Source organism: Equus quagga, chromosome 2 (genome assembly GCF_021613505.1).
Source record: "Equus quagga isolate Etosha38 chromosome 2, UCLA_HA_Equagga_1.0, whole genome shotgun sequence".
NCBI classification, from domain to species: Eukaryota; Metazoa; Chordata; class Mammalia; order Perissodactyla; family Equidae; genus Equus; species Equus quagga.
The window spans coordinates 72,548,509-72,569,575 of record NC_060268.1 but is presented as its reverse complement, the minus strand read 5'-3'; the positions used below and the strand labels follow the sequence as shown (position 1 = coordinate 72,569,575).

At 38.4% G+C, this 21,067-nt stretch overlaps 1 protein-coding gene across 6 annotated transcripts in view; it reads right to left on the bottom strand.

Annotated features, from left to right (window-relative positions):
- Positions 1 to 21,067, bottom strand: part of OCA2 (OCA2 melanosomal transmembrane protein) — a 358,682-nt gene that overhangs the window by 63,624 nt on the left and 273,991 nt on the right. For 4 of the 6 annotated variants that reach the window (XM_046655122.1, XM_046655123.1, XM_046655124.1 and 1 more), the window contains one exon: positions 20,627 to 20,720. In XM_046655122.1, coding sequence (XP_046511078.1) covers positions 20,627 to 20,720 — 94 coding nt within the window. Of the gene's footprint in view, positions 1 to 19,438; positions 19,570 to 20,626; positions 20,721 to 21,067 lie in introns of all 6 variants that reach the window. The other 2 variants (XR_006887681.1, XR_006887683.1) reach the window with 2 other exon arrangements.

Here is a 21,067-nt window from a genome sequence, read left to right as displayed (position 1 = left end):
GGTTTGAGAATCGTCCGAGCCCAGTTCAGCGCAGGGAAGTAAGGGCCCTCTCACAATATTTTCATCAGTATACTAAATTCTGCTCTATTCTCTCTTGATGTGGAGACATATAGTAAGACAAGACACTGGGCACATTTGACAATATACAAACCTAGAAAATGAAAGAAGCAAGCAACACAGAAATTGCTGACAATGCTGAAGGAGCTGACAAGTCAAGAACTGGAAAATTGAAGTCTTAAGATGCTGTGAATTTTCTCAAAATACCCAAGTCACTGGAAGGTAGAAATAAAACAACTTAAATTCTGGAAAAAGAGAACAGTTTATTTCAAATATATTGTTTCAAATAGTTTATTTTAAATTTTGTGGAAAACTCACAAAATATTTAAAAACTGTGCAAGAGCTGAATACAGAGATATTTAAAATAAGCATAATCATATTACTGTTGTTTCAATAAGGAGGAAAGTAAATCATCTTAAAAAAATAAATTCAGATTTCTGAAATTTGTTGTCCATTCATTTTTTGGCTTTTTACAAACTGATAAGACTTTTCACAATCTTTTTATTTATAGAAATTAAGACACTTAAAAATGTGGTTGGTCATGGGATAAGACGATCTCCAGCACACAGCACTACTTTTACTGTCACTCCTTAACTATAAATAGACAGATTTTGCTGGGCTTGTCCTGTGACTTGAACTTGACTTTTTTCTTATGCCTTCCATATTGCTCTGTGTGAGTAGTGGAGTAGAAAATTAACCTCAATGTAGGTAGAGTGAGGTTAGAGTAGATAACAAACTCTGACCCTGGATTGGCATCAGGGCCATTTCTGCCCTTGTCCTCCATCTCATTCTGTGTCCCACCCCATTCTTTTCACAGACTTTCTCCACAGACCAAGCACTGAAGTCTATCCTCCTGCGAAAGGCCACACCCTCGGGCAGCTGTCCCTGTTGGGGACTTGCATACTAACATCCCCACAGGGTTCTCCTTGCCAGTCCCGAGGTCCCTGCACACAGCCGTGTTGGCTCGGCCCCTCCTAAAGCAGGCTGCCAAGGGCAGGGACAGCACGGCCTGTGCATTTCTCATTTTTCTACTTCAAGCTTAAAAGACCATCTCAGAAAAGGCAGAGGGAGGAATTTACAAAGAAGAGAAATTTCCACCCCAAACATTCAGCTATTCCTGGTAAGTTCTTGAAGTGCGGCCAAACGTAGCTAGAGACTTGCACAGCCAGACAAGCGCAGGTTGGTGAAAATCACAGTGCTTGCTTTCATGTTGAATGGAACATTATAGAATCCACATTATGAAAAATAACCTCCAAACTGCAGAAAATAAAGTGATGATTTATCTAGGACAAGCACCTACTCCACGTCTGGGAAGATGCTTAGTGGAGTAAACCCAGAGTAAGCAGGAGAGATCAGGAGCTCTCAGAAATTCTGTCTGTGTTGAGTGCATTAGGGAGGAGACTTGGTTCTATGTAGCATCACATGATAGCAAAGCCAAGCTCTGGGGCTCTGTCACCCATCGAAGGTGCCAGGAAATCCCCCAGGACATGGAAATCAGTGAATGGCCATGCTGGTCTACTTGCTGAGAGCTGTCCTGAAGACAAGCCCATCCTGCTGACATGATTACTAATGGAACACAAAGCTGGGAAGTACCCAAGAGAAAGAGCAGCTCACACTTGGGGAGGCAGTAGCCTAGGGGGAGTGCCCAAGAACTCATGTGAACAGAGAGCTCCCATTGACTTAAAGTAAAGGAAGAATAGACAGACCTGCAACAGAGGTGGAGGCATTAGAACAGATAGTTAGACAGATAGACAGACAGATAGATCAAGACAAATGAAAGACACTTTTAGGAATGCAAGGAATTGGAGCACAGACCCAAGGACATGATTACTGCTTCTCACTTAGAATTTGGAGTACCAGATGCTCACTTCCTAGACTCCCTTGCAGCTAACAAAAAGCATATGGCCTAGCCTTTGTCCATTAAATACATCTGCCCAGAACTTTGAGCTTTAGATACACAGAGGCAGCCATAACAGAAGACCCATTTAGGGGCTGGCCTCTGCATTCACAGCAGCAGCAATATGGAGTGTCCAAGGGCAGGAAGCGGATGTGAGCTGTGGCTATGGCCAACCCTGCCTTTGTCCCTGCACCCAGATTCCTAGCATCATCTCTACTGAAATCAGGGAGACAATTTTAATGGTAGCATCTTCCATTAGCATCCCTGATCTACAGATAATAGGTACTAAAGCACTTGCCTATGACATCCCCACTTAGGTCTCCATTTTGGCTGGTGCAAAAGATAGACAGTTCCTGAAAAAAGACAGGATATTATGAGAATCTTAACCAAATGTTGAATCCAATAGCAGCTCCTCTTTTATATGAGATTTTATTACTGGAAAAAAAGTTGATAGTCTCTGGGATACAGCACACAGTATTTGAGCCAGCAAATGTGTTTTTCTCTCATAAGTAGAGAACACATAACTCTCACACCTTTTTTTTTTAAAAGGTAAGCACCTCAACCATGCCACAACTTAATCTTCAGAGAATTGGAGCAACATGACACCACAGGACTTCAGGCTTTTAAAGACCCACAAAGCATAAAATAGCAGGACCCTAGAAGCTTTGATATGACATAAGCATAACAGAGATTGATGGGTAAACAGAGATTTGCAGGAAAATCTTATAAACGTGCAGGAAATAAAGCTTTTGTTGGTGGGGTAGTGAGCAAGGGCATGCAGAGTATCAGTGACTATACTTTGCTTCCCTGCATCCTAAGAAGAAGGTACAACATTTGGTACAGCTTGCTGGATTTTGAAGGAAATACACACCACTTTTGAGTGGCTATACTCATATATTTGCCACGTAACCCAAAAGGTTATCTCTGAGTAGTGTAGTAGAGAATCAGAGAAACTTTTTAATCATGTAAGACTAATTTTCACAACTCTCTATAAACACATTTGAAAACATGGATGAAAATATAATTTAACAAAACTGACTAAGGAAGAGATAGACAATCTAAAGAGACAAATTCCCGAAGAAGATATGGGAAAAAGAAATTGTAAAAGAGATAACTTCTCCCCAAAAATAAAAGTATCAGGTTCATATAGTTTCATAGGAAAAATTCCACCAAATTTCGAAAAACTGGTAAGTTCAATGCAATTCAAATTGTTCCATAGAAAAACTAAAGAAAGAAAACTCTCAAATTAATTTTATGAAATACGTTGACTCCAAAATCTAACAAAGAGTATACAATAAAAACCATATATTAACTCACTGATAAATATTAGTACAAAAGTCCTATATGAAATATTAGCAGACTGAATCCAGACCACATTGAAAAATCTGTCATGTCCAAGTGGTATTTGTTCTAAGAATGCAAAGATGACTCATCATTAGACAAACCATTAACATAATTCACCATATTACATATAAGGAGAAATATCATACAATCATCTCCGTAGATATTAAAGATAGGTGACAAAATTCAATACCCATTGGTCATGAAAAACTCTCTGTAGCTTTATAATTAATACAGAAATACAAAAGAAAATAGTTAAAAACAAGACAAAGATATCCATCATTGATATTTTAACCTTGTACTTGAGCTATTAACCAATGCAATTAGATGGAAGAAAAAAATAAGAAATATAAAAATTGGAAAGAATAGGCAAAACTATCACCAAAAAATTAAATGAAAAAACTAGAGAACTTAATAAAATGTCAGCATATAAAATTAATAACTAAAACCAATAGCTTCAAAATATGAAAACAACAAGAGGTTAGAAGATATAATGGAAAACAAAATTCAACTTACATTGGTATAAGATAAGCAAACATACTTTGGAATAAACTTATGATGACTGTGTAAATTAGACGTGGAAAATTTTTAAATACAAATTATAATTGAACAACGTGTTCTTATATAGGAAGACTTGATATTAAAAAGATGTTAATTCTCTTGAAGTTAATTTAAGATTTATTGTAACCCTAATCAAAATAATAATTGTTCTTAACCTAAAGGAGCCGATTCCATAATTCATGTGAAAAAATAAACAAACAAGAATATACAGAAAAACACTGAAAAGGAACATTAAGAAGAAATACTAACCCTACCACAAAGTAGAACATTCTATAAGGTCTCAACAATGTAGACATCATGATTTTGACACACTAACCCCATAAAATACAACTGAATGTCTACCAACGAACCCCAAATCCCACAGGAAATTTTTTCATCATAAAGGTGGTATATGAAATCAGTGAGGTGAAGATAGACATTTCATTAGAGTTTTGGGATAACTGGGTGTCCATCTTGTAAAAGACGAGTCAGATCCATTTCTCACACCATACACAAGAACACATTCCAAATGGATGAATAATTTAAATATATAAAATGAAATCACAAGGCCTTAGAAGAAAACAAGGGTAAATTACTTTATAACATTGGAGTAGGCAGGCCTTTTTAACTATGACTCAAAACAGAAAAGATTGATGAATTTAACAGCATGAAGAAATATAAATAACTTTTGCATGACAAATTTTAAAAAGAGGAGGAGGAGGTGGCAGGCAAAAGACGAAAGAAAAACTAGGAAAAAGTATTTATAACTCAAATCACAAAGGATCCATCTTCCTAATTTATAAAGAGCCTCTAAAAATCCATTTTAAAAAGTCCAACACTGCCACAGAAACTGGAGAAAAACATGAACAGTTCAAAGGGAAAGAAATAAAACTGTACCATAAGTTGTAAAAAGGTATTCAACTTCACTAATTTTAATAGAAAAGCATTCTCATATATTGCTAGTTAGAAAACAAAATGATAAAATTACTATGCAGAATAATCTAACAGTATTTATTAAATTACAAATGTATTATCCTTTGATCCTGAAACTCCACTTCTGGGAATTGATACATGTGCCGTCATTTATTACAATGCTTCCTCCTTCTTTCTAAATAGCAAAAGTTTGAAAATAACCTAAACACCCATCAATAGCAAATTATTTAAATGAATTATGTTCTCTCCACAGAATGTATTACTACACAGCTCTTAAAAACAAACAAAAGAATGAAGATGTTCTCCACAGAGAGGGATACAATAGTAAGAGAAAAGGGCACGGTACATGTGTAATATGCTAACTTACACTGAGAAAGGGGGTGAAATAAGGATGTATGTTCAGAGTTTCTTGTGTTTGCAGAAAGACAGACTGAAAAGATACATATGAAAGTGGACATACAAGGTGGTGGGCGAGAAATGAAGTAAATGATGATGGGCTGAGAACGTGACTTTTCAATGTGCTACTTTTTCTAATTTGTTTCACCATCTGAACGTACCCCCTATTCAACAAAAAAAGGAAAATAACAGTAAATATTAAATAAAACAACCTAAAGAAAATTAAGGAACATTCTCCCAAATAACTCCTAAATCAAAAAACAAATAAAAATCGAAATGACAAATAGTACAGAAAGTGATAAAATGAAAACATTTAATACACTTCATGAGACACAGAAAAGGTGTACTGAATAAAGTCTACAAGTCTTTTCATTACTTTTTACCTTTACAGGGCTGAAAATAAATAAATATTTAACATAATATAACAAAAGAGCACAGTAAATAGTTTCGAAAAAGAAGAGAGGTGAATTTGGATAAAAAACTGAAACTCATTTAGTGCAAAAACAAAAACAAATTATATAAAGAGTAAAAGGCCAAAAATCTATTTTCTGAAATCTCCTGTACAAATATAAACTTCCAGAAGTTTCAGTAAGGAAAAAAAAAAGAAAAAAGTATATATGAGGCATGTGTGTGTGTGTGTGTGCATGTGTGTGTATTTTAGCAGAGAAGAGAGATATGATCACAGATATAAGGATAATTAAAGAATTTCAAGTTATTTCTTAGCAAGAAATAAGACATCAGATCCAAAAGGATTTACAATTCCATTGTTCAAAGTTAAATACAGAAAGCTCCCTGATTCTTTTGATGAAGCTAACCATAAAATCTAATATAGCACAAAAAGAAAAGCTGTGACCAAATTTACTTACAAATATAGATACAAAAATTCTGATAAAACAGAGCCCAAAAAATCATTCAAAAGGAAAGAGAATAGGGGCTGGCCCCATGGCATAGTGCTTAAGTTCAGCCTGCTCCACTTCAGCAGCACAGGGTCATGGCTTTGGATCCCAGGGGCAGACCTACACCACCCATCAGCCATGCTGTGATGGTGACCCACATACAAAACAGAGTAAGATGGGCACAGATGTTAGCTCAGGGTTACTCTTCCTCAGGCAAAAAAGAGGAAGATTGGCAACAGATGTTAGCTCAGGGTTAATCTTCCTCAGCAATAATAAATAAATAAATAAATAAATAAAGCAAAGAGAATATACCAAATAAGATTTACTCCGGAAATACAAGTATCTGATATTAAGAAATCTAAAGCCCAATTTATTACATCAATGAATTAAAGGAGAAGAAAAATCACATAATTATATCAACAGATTCCCAAACAGAATATGATAAAATGCAGTGATAACTGACAATAAAAGTATAACAAAACAAAAAAACTATGGAAATATGGCTAAGTAGCAAAAACCAACAGCAAATTAAACAGTAAAATGCTGAGTCAATTTCTATTGAAAGTAGGAAAACAAGAATGTTTGCAATAGCCACTATTTTTTTCACCAGCCACGGCCTCTAACTCACTTCTCTTGTCTTGCCTAAACATTAACCTTTTTTTTCTTGTTTTATTTGACCTAATTCTCTTGTCTTGTTGAAAGGTGCAGATGTTCCTTTCTCTACTGACTTTGGACTTTTGAGCTTATGTGGTTTCAGCTGTGTTCCAGGAAGAAGCAGTAAGTGACAACCACCCTGGCCTGAAATGCTCCAAACTAGACAAGACCAGTCCAGACCACGACCACAAGAATGATACCTGCACAGATAGGCAGAGTTGTACTAAACTAACCTACCCTCATTAACACTGTAAATGCCCCTCCTCTTGGAGGGGTGAAGCAGCCATTTCTAGATCATGCATTGTATATAAAAGCATGATTTCAAACCACGCATGTGCAAGTTTATGCCCACTTCTATAGGCAATGATGAAACTTCTCCTTTGAATATTCACTCCCTCCCCCAAATACAGGTTTCCACATCCCCATGCTCAGGGAGCCATAACTTCATGAAATTATTCGCTATGGTCTCCATTTTCTTTGCTGCAAGCTGCAAACAAAATGTCTGCTTTGTGTTATAACTACTTCTAGTATAGTTTGATAAACTTCCCACGAAGGGGACTTATGTTTGGTTCCGTAACCTTTTGGCACACTGTTTTGGAGATTCTGGTAAATAAAATATGAAAAGAAAATTCTTTTTTAAAAAAAACTCCACTGAAGAAAGGAAAAATTCTTTTTACAGATGATATGATTATAGTCCTAAGAAAATTTAATTTTAAAAAAGATCAGAGAATTGAAAATATTGGTCAAATTCAAAATAAATATAAAGCAATCAGTTTTTCCCAGGCTATGAATGAAGAGTAAGCAAAGGACACGTTACAACAGTCTAATTCACAATAGTCAAACAGAATGATAAAATATCTAGGAAAAGTGATAACATCTACAACCTATATGAAGAAACAACAAAACCTTATTAAAATAAGTTATTAAAACAAAAGCTGAATAGAGAAACAAATCAAGTTTCTGAAAGTGAGAATGAAATCATTTTTAATCAGAATCTCAATTTTTTTTAACATACATAAAATGATTTAAAAGTTTATTTGAAAAGTGAATGGTTTAGAATGAATACTTATTAAAAATAAAAAATGAGTTATCTCACTATTTCAGATACTTTTAAATTACTATAAAGCTACCATTAAAAATACGTATATGGTACTGGCTCTAGGACTGTCAGCCAAATCAATGAAACAGCAATGGATCCAAATACGGATTGGAACTTGGTGTCTCCATGGGAAAGAAACTTTGTATATAGTGCTTAGGGAAGCAGGCTGTGTCAGAGTGGAGGGTTTGCCCTTCAGGTAAGGTCAGAGAACTCCAATAGAGAGCTGCATTTCTGTAAGATTTTTCCAGGGAATATTGAGAGTGAAGGCATCAGCAGCATGGGTGCCTGGGGATCCTGATGCTGAGGAGCAGATGAAGGCTTCCCTACCGTCCTCCTCACACCTCCCATGCACATGGTGGATACCTATTGTTTTGACTCTCCAAACAGCACCTTCTCCCCTTCTTCTGGGAGGCATTCCTGCTCCCAATGTTGAATGTGTCACCATGGTGACTGGCCTAGGTGACAGGCACTAGCTACACACTAAGACAGTCAGGACTGGGTGCCATAGCTCTTGGTCCAAGAGTGGGCACCTGACCCAAGTCAGACCATTTTAAGCCCTTCCCTGGGATTTTTGGAAATGATTCCAGAGGGAGACTGTCTCAGCTCACACCTGGAGTGGTAGGTGCCCACACCCAAGCATGTCAAAGAAGCCACAAAATAAAGCCCCACATTGATGGGAGCAGAGGTCAGAGATGGGAACAGCAAGTCCTGGCTCCAAGCCTTTGAGGGCCGAGACACTCCCCATCCAGAGCTGGTAGATTGCTGTTCCTGATTTTGTCCCCCTTTTGCCCAAGTTAATTTGATGAAGATTTCAGTTGCCCACAACTGAGAGTCCTGACTAGCAGTGTGTTCCACGTTCTTTCCTCTCTTTCTCCCCACAGCACCCAAGGCTGATGTCAAAAGCCCACTCCCAAGGTTATGGCAAGCCCCTCTGTTAACATGCCTTCTCTCCTCTGGCTATTTTCAGTTTCTACCTCCATCAAAGAGTCCTCCACAGAGTTCCATACTTCCACTCAATCACCAATCTGACATCCCCAATTCAGTCTCACCAAGGCTGACATTTTACTCGACCAAGGCCAAACACTTCATTTTTCTCTTCTCAGCCTGTTACTATACTGGTCTTCCCTTATGAGTAAATGAAAACATCATCTACCTAGATGTACCTTTGATTTCCTCATTTCCCTCATTCCTCACATCCAAGTGATCATTAAGCCGTGTTGATTCTACCTCCAAACCATATCTCAAATCGGCTCCCTTTTGCCACCTCCTCTGTAAACACCTTGCCCCACATCTCAGCCTCTAACAGGTCTCCCTGGTGGCACTCTTGACTCTTCCAATCTGTTCACTTTCAGCAGTGAAAAGTGGTCTTTTAAGAATAAAATTCACATCACATTGCTTTCCTGCTTAAAGTCCTTCTCTCTGCTCCCAGTGAACCTGGAATAAACCCAGCCTCTTTCCACTGGGTCTCCAAGGCAAGGCATGCAGCCTGTCCATCCTGTTTTAGCACTCTCCACCTCGCATCCTGCACCGAGGTCATGATGGTTGCTTCATTTCCTCAGAAAAGACACATTATTTGCCTCCTCGGGGCTATTTCCTATCTTGGAAACCGTATTTTTAGCATAGCAGCATTTGTTCACGTTGCAAATAGTTTACACAGTGTATGTTTACTTGTGTTTCTCACTCCTCACCTGGCCAGACTCTAAGTTCAGCAAGACTGTGTCTAACTGGTTTACCACTTAAGCCTAGTTCTTGGTAGTTACAAACATGTGTTGACTGAATGGATGGACATAAATGAACAAACATTATTTATATAATGAGTATTCATTAAATTTTGCCTGATTAAATATCTGATAAATTTTAGTTATCCATAAATATATCACTTTATAAGTAAAGAATGTCAATCTGTGTTAATGTATCTAAAGTCACTATAAAAAGGTTTTATTTTATTATTTTTCAAAATAGCATATTCTGAGGAGAAAAGTTTAGATCAAATTTCCTATGCTCCAAAAATGTAGCCAATAAACGTGCTGTCCATCATGAAAGGATACATGCAGACCAGACAGCTTTCTGCCATCCATAAGCACTGAACTGCACTACCTTGTTTCCAGGAAGTTACTAGACTTGCATTTTGTTTGTAGAGATTGTTTCAGAAAATGACTAAAGCTGTTTTGGGAGTAGTCTGACCCCCACCTCACCTTATTCCACTTTACCAAGGCGTTTACTCTTCAGTCATTTCAAGTCCCTTAAGCCTCTTAAGGTTTTTCAGTCATTTTAAATTATTTTAATTTGCTTATTATTTCTGGATTCCATAATGGTTGGAATTAAGAATTCTGTCATTAAATTAATAATATATCAAAAACAAGTTGCATAAAAACAATTATTTAGGCTACAAGTGGTCCCATTAGATTTCTTTCTAGCTGTAGGAAATTTGCTCAATGCAAAGACTGAGAAATTCCCCATTAGAAAACTCCATGATATCAAATTTCAGTTTTATATTTTAGAAAATAAAGTTCTAGAATATAATGAAACACTGGCAGGGAAAGGCTTCCACAGCAGACATCTCACTCCTGCTTTAGTGAGTGGTCTGTACAGAAAGCTGTACTGTCCTCTGTGAATATTCACCATCATACAAAGTGGGCACATTACATGCCCTTTTTCCTAGTGGTGGTACATTAAGAAAGATATTTTGTCTCTGTCCCTGGCGCACAGCTCCTAAATCCTTGGAATTTCCTGAGTAATAAGAGTGATATGAGTGTCTTTGTTCTAATAAGGTGCCTCTTGGTGGGCCCCTAGACAGCTTCAGGATGGGGGCCAGGCACCAGAAAGATCAAGACTTGATTAGAAACTTGGAACTTTCAGGCCCAACTTACCCAGCCTCTGGGGAGGGGAGAGGTGCTGGAGATTGAGTTCATCACCAATGGCCACAATCATGCCTATGAAATGAAACCTCCATAAAACTTCCTAAGTGATGGAGTTCTGGAAGCTACTGGGTTGGTAAATGCATCCACATGCCAAGAGGGTTGCTCACCTCAATTCCACAGGTTTCTCCCAAGCACCTTTACTTGGAATCCTTCCAGACCTTGCCCTATGTACCCCCTCAGCTGGCTGTTCATTTGTATCCTTTAAAATAAACCAATAAGTATAGTGCTTTCCTTAGTTCTGTGAGCTATTCTAGCAAATTATTGAAACTGAAGAGGGGGTTGTGAAAACTTCCAACTTTGTAGACACATCAGACAGAAGTGTGTGTAACCTGGGGACCCGATACTTGCAACTGGTATCTGAAGTGGGAGCAGTCCTATGGGACTGAGCCCTTAAACCTGTGGAGTTTGTGCTAACTCCAGGTAGATTTTGTCAGAATTGAACTGAATTGTAGGATACCAGCTGGTGCCAGTGAGTTGGGGAACTGGTTGGTGTGAGAAGGAGAAAAAACATTTATTAGTGGTGGCAGAATTTCATAGAACCAGCCTCTCTTTACCTTTCTTCCATAGTAACCAATGGCTCCTAGCAAGGGTGAGGAGTGCAGCCATAATAGAGACAAAGTTCTGCACAGATATATGTACACAGGTCTCACAAGTACCATCTCCAACACAATTTGGCCATCAACCAGTGAACCATGTAATAAGCCAAAATGAGCAAATCACCACCCAAATCTGAGTTCTAGGCAGTTCAAAGGCAGAAAGGCCTGGGTTTTGATAATGCCTCTTCAATACAAATGTGGGCCTTCTGGACAAATCTGTGATTGAATTACTCACCTAACTGAGAAAACTAGTATGAGTTCTTGAAAAAGATCGTAAAGTGGTGACACACTACTTTGGGCCTCTGCACCAGTTGGAATTGTTATAGTTACAGGTGACAAAAAAGCCAACTTCAGAATGGCTAAAGCAAAAGATCATATGAGCTACAAGTCTTGGGATAGATAAAATGATGTGGCAGATTGTATTTTCCAAATTTGGCTGCACCAATACAGTCTATCCCACAAGCTCTTCTTATCATGTGACACGGACACTCCTCCATTAGAAGGTTCCTTCCCCTGAATTTTGGAGGGCCTGTGACATAAAGTTACAGATGGATGTAACTCCTCAGTCATTTCAGCCCCTCAGCTCCTTGGTTCTCCATAGCCCCGCCATCAGACTTGTAAGTGACCAAGCCTCACATGACTCTAGCTTCCAGCCTTTGAGCAGCCCTCATGATTCCAAGTGAAGCAGAAACAAGCTGGCTCTTTCAAATCCTACAAAGATGGCAGAGTTAAAAAAACAAAATAATCTTTGTTGCTGCTTTAACTATGTTTTGAGGTGACTTGTTATTCAGTCATTGTAACAGGGCTAGATGATGCTATCAAGATCCTTCCCTAGGCTCTGGTTCCTCTAGGTTCAGGCCCCATTCTCAGGCTCCTAGTAACAGCATGAAGCAGCTTGGGCTTTCCTCATTACCCTGGTCTAGTGGAGGAACTTCATTGCAAAAACACCTCAACAACAGTTGGTGCTGGTCATCCTGACTTGAATTGTGTGCCATTCTTTAATTGTTCCTTGACAGTCTTACCTCCCTCTCCAAATTCTGAGGTGGTGGGATGTGATGTCCTGGGAAGTACACAGTGGGGGAAGGGTGGTTATTCCAAATCAAAATGAGGCCATTGCTTCCATAAAAAATGAAGAGCAAAATCAATAAATGCTTACTAGAATCTTCTCTATATGACCTCTTCTGGTATCCAGAGGATGGGTATCTAGGGCTCTCATGACTTTCTTGAACTTTCTGGAACTCCTCTGCCTTCAAGGGTCTCAAATAGCCCTCCCACGTTCCTAACCTGCCTAACTCCTGCCCCTTTAATAGTAGCCATACTCAGGACCACTGTTTAGAAGTGTCCAAGAATATACTGATCTACCCAAGTGTTATCACCTTAAGGCTGAAGGCTTTCTGTCTTGGTGCAAACTAACAGTGGTAGGGAGGGGTTCCTTATGTTTATATTAAGGGTAGGAGAATGAGAGGTGGGTGGTTTTGAGTATTCCTTCAGACACCAAAGGATCTGCCTGCTCAGAGAAGTCTGAGGACCACTTCTCTAACCAGGAAAGGTCTGCATGAAAATAGCCCTTTTTTCTTAGTAAACAATGTATGGATGAGACCAACGTTGAAACTGACATTCAGAAAATATTGATCTCATGTTCATGATTTTAATCCTCAAGAGGAAAAAAATTATTTGACTTCTGGTTCAGTGAGTTTACAGCATTGTGATTAATACAGAGATTAACCTTAAAAAAGGCATCTAATATTACATTAGCATTGGTTTTGACCTTTGAGAAAATATGTCTAGACAGATATCCCTGAAGCAGGAGACAGAGTGATGGCTTTATAAAATCTAGTATCCAAAGAACTTTATCCTAATTTAGCGTTAATCAATGATCCTTCTGAGTCACACAAAACAAAGCCAGGACATTTTCAAATGTTACTTCTAGAATGGTAGTTTCTAAGTAGTTTATTCTCTGAATATTTTTCTCTTTCATTTAATTTATCAACTTATTATTTTTTTAAAGCTGAAAAATAATCAGTTGTGTTCCAATAAATCTCAAAAGGAAACAAAAGAGAAGATGACAAAAACTTTATGGATTTCTGCAACAACATTCCGCTTAATGTGTCTCTAAGTGTAAAGAAATAGTAAAAATCTGCATTATCAATTGATGAAACAATCTTTCGCCAACCCATGTGTACTGCCTCGTAGAGCTCCATGGAGGAGCGCCCCATGGAAGACTGCCCCAAGGAGTAGTGCCCCATGGAGCAGTGCCCCATGGAGGAGTGCCCCATGGAAGAGTGTCCCATGGAGGGGTGTTCTGGAGACTATGTCTCTGCTCAATGAGGGAATGCAACATTGGCATACTTTCCATCCAGAAAATAAGTCTCTCCAAAGATAGCAAAATAAAACCCTATTCTCCCTGTGTTGTGCAGCACAGAAGATCCCACTGGAGAAAGGAGTGATACCACTATCTTCAAAAAGAGAGCAAGGGGCTTCCAGTGGCCAACATGACGACAACTACCCAAATCCAAATCTTCCCACACTGTTCACAACAAACTCTACAGATCAACAAAACGTACAAATAAAATCACATACATCCCATGCCTTCAACATAACTAGAAGACAGCACCATAAGCTTCATATTACTCATCAAAAAAGAAATAAACACCAATTCACAGCAAAGCTATCTCTCAAGCTCCTGCCCCAGGCCTTTCCAAAGAGACAGAGGAATCCAGAAAACTCCATGAAAAATAAAAGAAGTAATAAGGTTCCTAGGGCTGAGGGAAAAACAATAACCAGAAAAAAGAAGTCCAACCTAAACATAAAACAACTAAAATTAATCCTGCTCGATTAGAGCACAGACTATAGAAAAATGATGCAAATGTGTACAGGGCAACAGGCAGGATTGGAAAGACTCCTTTCTGGGGAATAAGACAGCAGAAAGGAAGGCAGATGTGCCCATAAGAGACTGGAAGGTGAAGGGGAAAAGCAGCAAGAGGAAGAAATGTAGAATCTTATAAGACAAAAAGAACCAAAAATTGGTGGACAGTTCCCCAGCTGCAAAAAAATCTTCCGTTAAAGAACTACAGGCCATTGCACTGACCACAGAGGGTGCTCTTAAACTAGGAATCTTCAATTGACCCCAACAGTGCACCCCATCCAAGAAGTGCATAGATGAAGCAGATTTAATCTATATAATGCTTTCATAAGAATAAAAAGGGAATATGAGAATGTAAACACTGACGATGGTAAGGATTTACCCAAAAATCCAAACATGAACTCAAAAAAATTAAAGCTGCATGACAACATTCTATAGTGAATTACATATCCTAAATACGCACTTGACAATAAGAAAAAAACACCTTGAATCAGAAACCTAAATGCTAAGAATATAAATAGACTAAAAAACCTGAAGAAATAAAATGAGGAATCAAAGAAAAAGACTAAATCAGGTCCAAAATAAAGATTAAATTACAAGGTGTTCCAAAAATATATAGTCAAATGAAAACTTAATAAGAGATACTGAAGAAAGGAGGAGAGCAAACAGGAGAGTAAAAACAAAGTAAATTAAGTAGCAAAATCAGTCAGAGAGAAAGTGGTTGAAATGGAAGGCAAGCCAGGAAGACCCAACATGAAAAGATCCATGAAACAATAAAATGTAATGAACGCTTAAAACTATGATCCAAGAAACCTTTCTGGAACTAAAAGAAGACATGATTCTACACATTAGAGGGGCTCACAGGATACGTGGGGAAACTGACACAGAACAATCAACTCCAAGACATGTGTTAGTAAAATTATTAGACTTCAGGATAAATCAGAAATTCCCCCAGACTTCTAAACAAGATGATCAAATAACTTACAAAAGTAAGAGAATTAGGCCTACATCAGACTTCCCAAAAACAACATACAAGTGAGGCAACAAAGCAGCGTTTTCAAGAAAGTCAAAGGAAGTATGTGTGAACCAAGGACTTTATTAGATATGAAGCCAAGCTCTCCTTCAAATTTCAAGGCTATGGAAAAAACAGTTGTAAACCTGCAAAAACTCAGGGAATACTCTACTTAGGAGCTGTTCTTGAGCTCTTCTAAAAGATTAACTTCATCCATCAAGGCTAACCAGGGACACTTCAGCAAAAGGACTAATGGTGACTATTTAATATATTTACTTGTAGACATGGGGACAATAGCAGAAGAATAATATTTAAATGTTATATGCTTTGAAAGTAGAAATATTTCAATTAGTAAATAAGTGAAGAAGTAAGAAGGAAAGAGAAAAGCAGAATAAACATATCAATTGTTATATAGGCAATACATAGAAGTCAAAGGATACCCATAAAGGCAGACAAACCAGATATTCAAGATTAAATAAGAAAACAGAGGTCTAAAGTCATTCAATAAAGTATGAGAAAAAAGGTAGTCACTAGAAGAAAAACATAACATTTCTAATTACAAAGAGACATTTTAGAAAATAAAAGAGCAAACATGGGTAACAGAGAGAAACATAGCAACTAAAACACAACATACATAGCAATGTAATTAAATCATATGGCAAATGTGTGAGTCATACCAATAAATGTGAATGGGATAAACTCACCTATTAAAAGAAAAAAATGTTTTTTCTTTAGATTCACAAGCAAGCCCCAACAATATACTGTATATCAGAGACACACCTAAAAGACAGTCACTTCACTGAAAAGGACACACAGATGGCAAATAAGGATATACAAAGATGTTTGATATCATTAGCCATTAGGGAAATTCAAATTAAAACTCCAGTGATATATCACTATACACCTATAAGAATTACTGAAATTAAAAATCGTGACAATCCTGAATGCTGGAGAGGATGCAGAGAAATCAGATCTCTCACACATTGCTTGCGGGAATGCAAAATGATACAGCCACTCTGGAAAATAATTTAATTTGGCAATTCTTTAAAAACTAACTGTATACTTACCATATGACTCAGTAGTCTGACTCCTGGGCATTCATCCCAGAGAAATGAAAACCTATGTTAAAAACCTGAACATAAATGTCATAGTAGCTCTATTCATAATAGCCCCAAACTGGAAATACCATAGATGTTCTTCAGTGGGTGAATTACTAAAGAAACTGTGATACATCCGTGTGTTACATGATACAAACTGCGGTACATACCATGGAATGCAATAAAAAGGAGCAAAATACTCATATATGAAATAACTTGGATGAATCGCTAGGCAATTATGGTGAGTTAAAAAAGCCAGTCCAAAAAGGTCACATATTGTATGATTCCATTTACATAACGTTTTTGAAATGATGAAATTTTAGATATGGAAAAGAGATTAGTAGTTACATGGGTTAAGGTGGGGTGGAGGCGGTAGGGAAGTGGTGTGGTTATAAAAGGGCAACATGAGGGATTCTGGTGGTGATGTGATTTTTCTCTATTTTGACTGGTATCAGTGCCAATATCCTGGTGGTGATATTGTGCTACAATTTTTTCAAGAATTTACTATTGAGAGTATCTGGGTAAAGGATACATGAGATCTCTCTGTATTATTTCTTACAACTACATGTGAATCTACAACTATCTTGAAGGAAAAATTTTAAATGAAAACGAGAAAAAAAATCTAGAAAAAAATAGAGGTGAGGGGCCAGCCCCATGGCATAGTGGTTAAGTTTGCACACTTCACTTTGGCGGCCAAGGTTCACAGGTTTGAATCCCAAGTGTGGACCTACACACTGCTCATCAAGCCATGCTATGGCAGCATCGCGCATACAAAATAGGGGAAGACTGGCATGGATACTAGCTCAGGGACAATCTTCCTCAAGCAAAAACAGGAAGATTGGCAACAGATGTTAGCTCAGGACCAATCTTCACACACACACAAAAAATAGAGGTGAAGTTTACCTGTTTGGGGGATAGAAAAGACATCTTAAATTCAAAAACAAAAGTAAGGTCACATTCAATATGATTCATAGCTTTGACTACATAATATCGAAAAGTCCCTTGTAAAATTTAAAATAAACTAAAAAAAAAAGTCACAACATACATATCAGAACTGATTCCTTTAAATGTAAAGACAGCTTCCAAAAAATAGGAAAAATTCAAATCTCTCAATAGAAAGACATAGACAAAATTATGAATAGAAAGTTTACAAAATAAGAAATGCAAACCTCCAATACTTATATAAAAGAGTTTAATCTCATTGGAATTATTTAAAACATAAGATGAATCTACTGTTAGCAGGCCAGATGAACCATGAGTATTTAGAATGTCAGTAATAAGTGTTGGTGAGGCTCAATGAAGTGAGTGGCAGAGCAACATTTCTGAAGGCCAGCTTATCGATGTGTATCTAGGTTCTTAAAACATCATTCACTTAGCCAGCAATTGTATATCAGGAAATTTATCTTCAATTATCAAGAAGGAAACAAAGTTTTATCTGTAAAGATAATCAACACAGCACTGATTATGATAACAAAGAATAGGAAGCAACTGAAATGCTCAACCAAGGTAAAATAGTGATATATCCATATAGTGTATATATAAATATACTCTATTTTGGAATAATAATTAATGGACTAGTAAAATGCCCACAATATATTATGAAAAGTAAAAGATAGGACACAACGTGATTAAAAATTTTTGTTAACATATACATATATATCATATGATAGTGAGAGAAAATGTAAGAAAACACACTAAATTATGATCAGTGGTCATTTCTGGGTAGCAAAATGATGAGTTACTTTTATATTTTATCCTTTTACATATTTTCCTTTAAATGCATATTTAAATAGTCAGAAAAACAGTAATTTTTAAAAATCAAGTAGAAAGTCAACATTTTGCACTGTGTATCACGGGAAGCCACCTTTCATGAAATTGTTTTTTATGTGAGGTAGATAAAAGTCAATTTGATATATTTACAATTGCAAAGTAAGAGCTTCATGCAAATAAGTGCCCTACAACAATTAGATGACCATTTTTAACAAGAACACTGCTCTGACCGCCAAGCAGCAAGGACCTGACAAGAAGAATGGTCAGAGCTGGAAGAAATGCTGGAACCAGACAGAAATGAGACATGGTTTGACCACTAACTATAGAGGCATGTTTTTCTCCATCCAAGAAGATGGATGTGATTCATAAGGCCACCACCAAATGAGCTTTTGGAGGAGAAAACTGGCAGTCTTGCCCCATACTTTCTGTGGCCACCATGTTACTGAATACTATTCTAGCTTTCACCACCACACTCTGCACACAAGCTGCATATATTGCATAGAAGTGTAAGGCCTACTTGAAAAGTTCAGTATGCACATGCATCATCCATGGAGCTGAAACCCAGGCACTGTGCATGTCCAGACACCAGACACTGGGCATGGACACCAACCCTTCTAGTCAGACAGATGTCCTGGTTCTTATTTCAAAGAGACCAACCAGTGTTGCTAAACGGCCATGAGAATCCCTACTATCTGGAGTCCAGCCTATGGTGACGAGCAGGTAGAAGGCCAATGTATCGCATTCTTGGCCAAACAAAGAAGAGGAGACTGGGGCATTTGAATGACAGCCTTCTAGCTCTGCAGAAATTGGGAACCTGGTCCAAATGCGGAAGCCCTGGAATTCCTGGGCCAAGTCTGTATCTCCTGTTGCCACCTCGCTCAGAGCACTTGTCTCTGGGGCACTGTACTCTGGGGCTGAACCCTCACTGAATCTGGAGCAAAGAAGAGTTGATGGCAGTGTGAGGTGGGTTATTCTGCTAGGGTGGATGCTACATTGCTACAATGAATGCTGTTTCATTGAGAATTTTGTTTAAGTGACAGTTTTATTTCTTTTATACTCAGCAGAGGCAGATGAGAGCCTAAACAGGACTAAGTTGGCCAATTGCTAAGTTTTGGATCCTGTCCCTTAGCAGCAGGCCAACAATGTGCCCAGAGGCCTACTAAGAGATGCATGGTCAGTGTCCCTGCAGCTTGCTTTCCAGCCTAGTGCCTTCTTCCCACACCCAAGTCTCCCAGGACTGTTATTCAAATTAAAGTGTCAGCAAAACTGCTAAGTATCACTAGTTGCTTAAGAGCAGACGTGGCCCAGTATAGTAAGTCTGCAAAAGTCAATGCTCTGTTATACACAGACTGATGTTGATCCTCACCTGGGTATGATGGCAAGGGTTCTGTCCCGGAGTCTAGCCCAGGCAAGCAGTGCCCTGCAGAGGCATGGGGCCTGAAGCAGGGACCGCTGCCTCCATGGGCTGCAGGTCGTTCCACCACTCAGCCAGAGCTGCTGTTACAAAGCTTTAGTGAGACTGGTTCTGAGAACCATGGCTATGCATATACCGAGCTGCGAGTTTACAGTCAAGAACTTCAACAGAAATCTTGTTCAACACCAAATGAATGTAAGTTCTTTTTGGCAGCACTGTTTTACAGGAATGACACACCTCTATTCTGTCCACTCACCTGCTGCAACGTACAGTGGTGCCATATAAACACAGCATGCAGGTGGTCAGGACCCCAGAGTGGGCCCAGCTCCCTTGGAGCAAATTCTCCTTTGCAGGAGCAGGACGCCTTGGGGAGCCAAGGCATCAGCTGTGCTCCCCCACCCTGGGCCTCATCTCTGTGCTGTCCTGAGAGGTACCCACACATGGAATGCTCATTCCCAGGCTTCCCCCTGTCTTTAATATCCCTGGGCTCTTCGTTTGCTGGGCAATCCAGTAGGGGGATGTCAGAATCTCATTATGCACCATCATCACGAACAGTCAAGACGCAAGCCCCACTGAAATTTTCAAGAGAACAGCAACATAGATACCCAGCAAGCTCACAACCATTTCCTCATCCCTAGACTCAATCTGAATTATGCAGAATGTCTGAATCATCCTCTGTGTCACGAAGTTAATCCCAGCAATAATTTTTTTCTTTCTTTTGAGGAAGATTAGCCCTGAGCTAACATCCACCACCAATCCTCATCTTTTTGCTGAGGAAGATTGGCCCTGAGCTAACATCTGTGCCCATCTTCCTCTATTTCATATGTAGGATGCCAGCCACAGCATGGCTTGACAAGTGGTGCATACGTCGGCGCCCGGCACCCAAACCAGTGAACCCTGGGCCACTGAAGCAGAGTGCATGAATTTAACTGCTGTGTCACCAGGCCAGCCCCTCCCAGCAATAAATTTTTAATGCGTTTTTTTCTGAGTTAACTTCACCCACACTAAAGTCTCTCTAATTGCTAAAAACATGCATATTCTACTGCTTAACAGTACACGGTGCTCTTTTTTTTTTTTTCTTTTAATTAAGTAAGCTTAGGGACTATTTAGACAGAAATTTAAAATGAGTTTTTAAAGTACCTGAAAAATTCCATGAAAGAGAATCCATATCCATGCTGCTCTGCAATTCCTGCACAAACGACATTTGCTGAGGCTCCAATCAATGTTCCATTACCTGGAATCAAAATTTTAAAAGTAAAATAAAATTTCAGTTTATCTCAGTGTAGCCTTCCGGTTGCTTTTGGTCTGTAGCATTCAGATCATCTCATGGGCTTTTGATTTGGTGATTACTTCACAGGCACTAGCAAAGTGGTTGCTTTGCAAATATCTGTAGGAAAAAAAAAAAAACACTAGCAACCTGAAAATAAATTCACTGCTTGTAAATACAGCAATTCATTTACAGTCAGGATTATGGCTGTTCTATGTGATAGAGGAAGGGAAATGCTAAGGAGAATTGCCAAATCCCTGTGAGACATAGTGGCATATATCTTTTAGAGGAAAATGCAAGTAGGGCCAACAACC